The 4,972-nt window shown below is 42.7% G+C and overlaps 1 gene segment (V, D, J or C); it reads right to left on the bottom strand.

Moving 5' to 3' along the window:
- Positions 1 to 380: 380 nt before the first annotated feature.
- LOC109377298 (immunoglobulin kappa variable 1-5-like) lies at positions 381 to 911 on the bottom strand. The segment is given in 2 exon segments: positions 381 to 706; positions 835 to 911. Coding segments are annotated over 2 exon segments (366 nt in total).
- Positions 912 to 4,972: the final 4,061 nt, after the last annotated feature.

Raw genomic sequence — 4,972 nt, 5'->3', positions numbered from 1 at the left:
ATTTCCACTATCTGCTCCCCCTGTTATTAATTCCTTAGGCCTTTGAAAGAATGTACCTTAGAAATTAATTCTCTATATTAAGCAATTACTGCTTGGAATACCTAGAGTGGCTTCTCTTTCACTTTATGAACTCTGACTGATACCACAGCCCAGACAGCTCATGTATGATGGTCTCTGTTTTTTATGAAATGAGATTTGTTATGTGTGCCACTGAGGCTGAGGAGAGACAAAGAGAGTTAGGGTGCAGAGGGGCCTCCCTGGCCACTGCTACCAAAACCTCCAGTCACCATCAAAGAGTGGGTGCATCTGAAAAATGCTCTCAGCTGATGGAGGCCCAAGAGGAGCAGCTGGGGCTGCCGACTCTCAGCTGTCTGCTTCGTGGTTTATGTTCAGGCTTATAACACTGTGGGAGGGGTACTGTCATACTGTTGACAGTAATAAGTTGCCACATCTTCAGGCTGCAGGCTGCTGATGGTGAGAGTGAAATCTGTCCCAGATCCTTGGCCACTGAACCTCGAAGGAACACCGGTTTGCAAATTGGATGCCCTATAGATCAGGTTCTTAGGAGCTGTCCCTGGTTTCTGTTGATGCCATGCTAACCAACTGCTAATGCTCTGACTGGCCCGGCAAGTGATGGTGACTGTGTCTCCCACTGATGCAGACAGGGAGGTTTGAGACTGGGTCATCTGGATGTCACATCTGGCTCCTGAGAATGGAAACATGAAAACACACATCCACACTCTTAATGATCTTACCAGGCCTTATAACTACCCTGCAGTCTAAGTAGTACTGACCACACTGGCAGAGTAAATCCCCCAAGTGCTCCTTCCTTACCTGGGAGCCACAGCAGCAGGAGGCTGAGGAGCTGAGTCGGGACCCTCATGTCCATGCTCTGTCCTGCCTGGGGCTGATTCCTGCACAGGGTGTGACCACAGTATTAATGTGTTCAGGGCTGTGGGTTGCACCCCAGTTACATGCAAATAAGCAGGGGTTGGGGCAGGTTGGGCACAGCTACAGGGCTGACTGGTCTCAATAACACAGCACAGTCAGTGTCTACCAGGTGCCCAGGCCAACCAGGGCAGCACAAATTTGCTTGCAAGAAATGTGATTCTCCTCGGCAGTCACAAGAACCATTCTACCATCCTATGAGTATAGTGTTCTTGCTCTGTTCACATTTCAGGACATGCTTTTCCTAGTACTTCTGTATCTAAAACTTGGCCATTCAAATATTAGTACTTGCAAGAAACTTTCCAACTCTTTGCATGGGTACCTGTGAACTGTATTAAGGACAGAAGACTTCCATTTGGGTAGGATTTTTAAACTATTGGTATAGTAAATAAATGCTATTGGCAGCCAGAGATGCCATGAGGTATAAGAGCAAATAAAAAATTTAAAAAGTGCAACTGTCATGATTTGTAAGGAGTGCCCAGTGACTGAATATCTGTCATTGCTAACCTGTCACCTCTAGCTTAGTGAGCTGTCCCTTTCCATTTCCTAGTGCTCTGACACACCACCTGCATGTAGGCCAGCCACAGTCAGGGATTTTCCTCTTCCGCACCTGAAATGTGTCAGCCACCTTTCCTCTCTGCAGGTCTTTTTCACACCCATGCTTCATGTGCCCTGAAGTCTTTGGGTTACTACTTGTACCTCGCGTCCTTCTTAACCTAAGCTGTTCTCTTAGAAACTGAAGGCTTCCCCAGACTAAGTGCTTATGTTTAACCCTGACACTGCTATGTTCCCTAATTCCACATATTCCTCTTTAACCAAAGCTCTTCTACTTTCCAATAGAACATAGTTCACTGACTGTATTCAGGTACTTGGTCCCAAGCAGATGATGTGAAAACCACAAAAGAAGGTGAGGGTGAGAGCCTTGCACAGGGTATTAGAGCCCACACAGTATGGAAAAGGCATCTATGTGTGATAGAGGGGAACTCAACATGGAGCTAGAGTGTGGTGAGAACTGGTGTCCCCACATGGCAGTGGTGGCACTATTAGACCAGTAGATATTTAAGGCCAGAGCAAGAAGAGGACATTCACTTAGGCAGGGCACTCAGTGTAGGTGTCAGATTCCAGGCATGCTGTGGAGCGCACCGATGCAGGAGTGCAAAGTTGGCAGTGGCCTGACAAGGGTAACAGAGCCAGAACAAGGTATGTGGGTGGATGTATGTGGGAAGTTCTGTGCAAGGGGAGAGTAGTTGGCTATAACAGCAGGAGGTTGGTTTCATTCAGGAAGGTTGATGATCATGTAAGTCAAAGTATTAAAGATAATTGGAGACAAAGTTCTCACTGTTGGAGAAAGAAGTTACAGATACAGAAAAGGAAATTCCTAGGATAAACTGGTTTTGGATTGAAATTGGAGACATCACGGTTATATATAGCTTAGATATGAAAGTATCTGTTGATATATAAATGGATGATGGAAAGATAGATAAATAATATTTCGCTAGTCTGGTACCAATGACACCCACATCCCAAGAAGCACCCACAGTGCCCAGATTTTAGTTTCTAAATACTATTTTCCACTAAAAGAAAGCAGTAGTTCTTGGAGAAATGCTCCACTCCAGGTCTAGAATAGAGAAAATACAATATAACACTGGACAATTTAGGCCAGAAATTAGAAAGTGCTCAAAAATGATGAGGTGAAAGAAGCCATTTGGAATGGGACTGTCATTTGCCAAATATGGGGAATTTTGAGTATAAAAATCAATAGTGATAGTAACTCAGTGATGGAAATATGAGCCTTTGATTTTATACTGACACTGTGATGAGGAACAGGATATTCATAAAGTATGAAGGACTTTCCCCCAAAAAATTTTATTAATTTCAAAGTACGTAAGAGTGGCTGTGCAGGGGAGATCCAGGAATTGAAGTGGCATCATCAGTAATGGGACAAATTGGAATATGGAACTACCTCATAGGATGCAGTGAGAAGAGCAGACAATCACTTTCAGATACTCCTGCCAGAGATGCATTAGCTGAATATAATCATGAGGGAAAATCAAACAAATCCAAATTGAGGGACATCCTACAAAATTATTGGTATTCATCTTCAAAAGTGATAAGATCATTAAGTTCAAGGAAAGAATGATGAACTGTTCCACACTGAAGGAGAGTAAAGGGATGTGGACAAGTAATGGTGTGGGAAAGGTGTTAGGTTCGGAAAATTCACCTTCATTTGCTGTTGTGACTCCATTGTTTCTTTTGGTCTATTTCTTTTTCTCCCTCATGTTCCCTGGCAGGGGAGAACTGAACACATGGGGTGATGGTTGGTTTATTTCTTTCCTTTTCTTTTTTTGATTAAAGTTGTTGTTTTTTTTCCTTTTGGTCTGCCCCTCCTTCATTTCATCCCCGGAAGGGGAGATATGAGGTGAAGTTCTCTTTGTCTGTCTCTCCCAGAATGACAGGACAGGCACATTGCTAAGCCTTAACTGGCCTTGGGCGGATGGCCCCAGGCAGGGACAGCAGGCTGCTTGTCCAGATGAACTGGCCCTTCAGCTGGATAAGCAACATCCTTATCACATTAACTGCCGAACCCTCTGGGAACTGGCCATTCTCTGAGGGGAGGCAGGAACAACTGAAGAGATATATAAGACAGACCTCAATTAGCAGCTCACCCTTCTTCCTCTTCTTTTTCTTTTTTCTTTCATCAGCATCATTATTTGGGGAACTTCTATGCAGCTTGCATCACTGGGGGATGGTAGTGTTTGGAACTTGAACTTCCATGCAGCTTGTAGCATTTGGGGGCACCCCCATTTCCTGCCGTGGACCTGACTTGTTCTTTTGGTTCCCGACCTCTCCAGTGTTGTCTTCCCAAGGTTTGGTGAGCTTCTTTGGCATAACATTGTTATTAATCTGTACAGGTTAGTCTTAATTGCCCTTTTATTGCCTTATCTTTTGCTATTATATACTGCTAAATAAATTGTAAATAAATTGATTTGGTTCCCCTTTAGCATTTGCTCCCCCTTTTCCCCTGCTCATCATTACAAAAGGCTCCAGGTGAATCTGGAATGGATTCTTTTGTTATAAAAGATAATGTTGGGACATTTGTCAAAACTTGAAATGGGCCCGAGGGCTAGATGGTTTAATATATTAATGTTGATTTCCTCATTTCATGGTTGCATTGGGTTATATAAAAGAATGTCCCTTTTTGGAGGGAATACATAATCAAGTCTTAGAGGGTAGTAGGGCTATCAGATCATCAACTTACTCTCAAATGGTTCAGGGGCAAAGGAGAAATTACTGTGTGCTGTACCTACAACATTTTTGTAAGTGTGAGGTTGTTTTCGAATTTTACTAAAGTACAAAAAGCAGTTCTTAAAGGTATGTTGAAAGTATTAAAAAGCATTTTACTGCCATTCTTATTATAGGGGCAAGTCATTTACTGCAGATACACAAGAATAATTAGTATCATGTTTCCCCAAAGTTGTGTCACACATACATCATTTTCCAAGCCATAGACCTCAATTTTTCAGTGAACTATATAGGATGTATCATATTATTGGATTGGGCTCCTCCACATTCTACACCCTCTCCTGACTTGCTAAAGGCCATCAGCAAGAAAGCTCTGACTATGGATGCTAGACCTGATTACCTCAGCATAAAGTGCTGTTTTTTTGGGGGGGTTTTCTCCCTCTAATAAAAGAGGATGACCCTTGAATTAGATGAAGATATTCCTGAAACCCTAGGTCTGCTCAAAGCCTCTGGGCATTAATTCTCTTTAAAGTAAAATGAAGACCAAGATTATATCACTTGGGGGAATTGTTGTGAATGTCAGAGAGGACAGAAAGAAAGGGGATCTGGAGACAGAGATGAACCCAGCCAGGCTATTACTAAAAGTAAAATACTGATATATACAATTTTGAACAACACTTTCATGGTTTTCCAGGTTAAAGGCAGACCTATTTAAAACAATGGTTCACTTATGTTTTCTGGTATTTGACATTGTAGGGTGAAAATTAAAATGGCAACATTT

Source organism: Hipposideros armiger, unplaced genomic scaffold, assembly GCF_001890085.2.
Source record: "Hipposideros armiger isolate ML-2016 unplaced genomic scaffold, ASM189008v1 scaffold_1360, whole genome shotgun sequence".
Taxonomy (NCBI): Eukaryota; Metazoa; Chordata; class Mammalia; order Chiroptera; family Hipposideridae; genus Hipposideros; species Hipposideros armiger.
The sequence above is the reverse complement of the archived record's forward strand: the minus strand, read 5'-3'. Positions and strand labels throughout refer to the sequence as shown.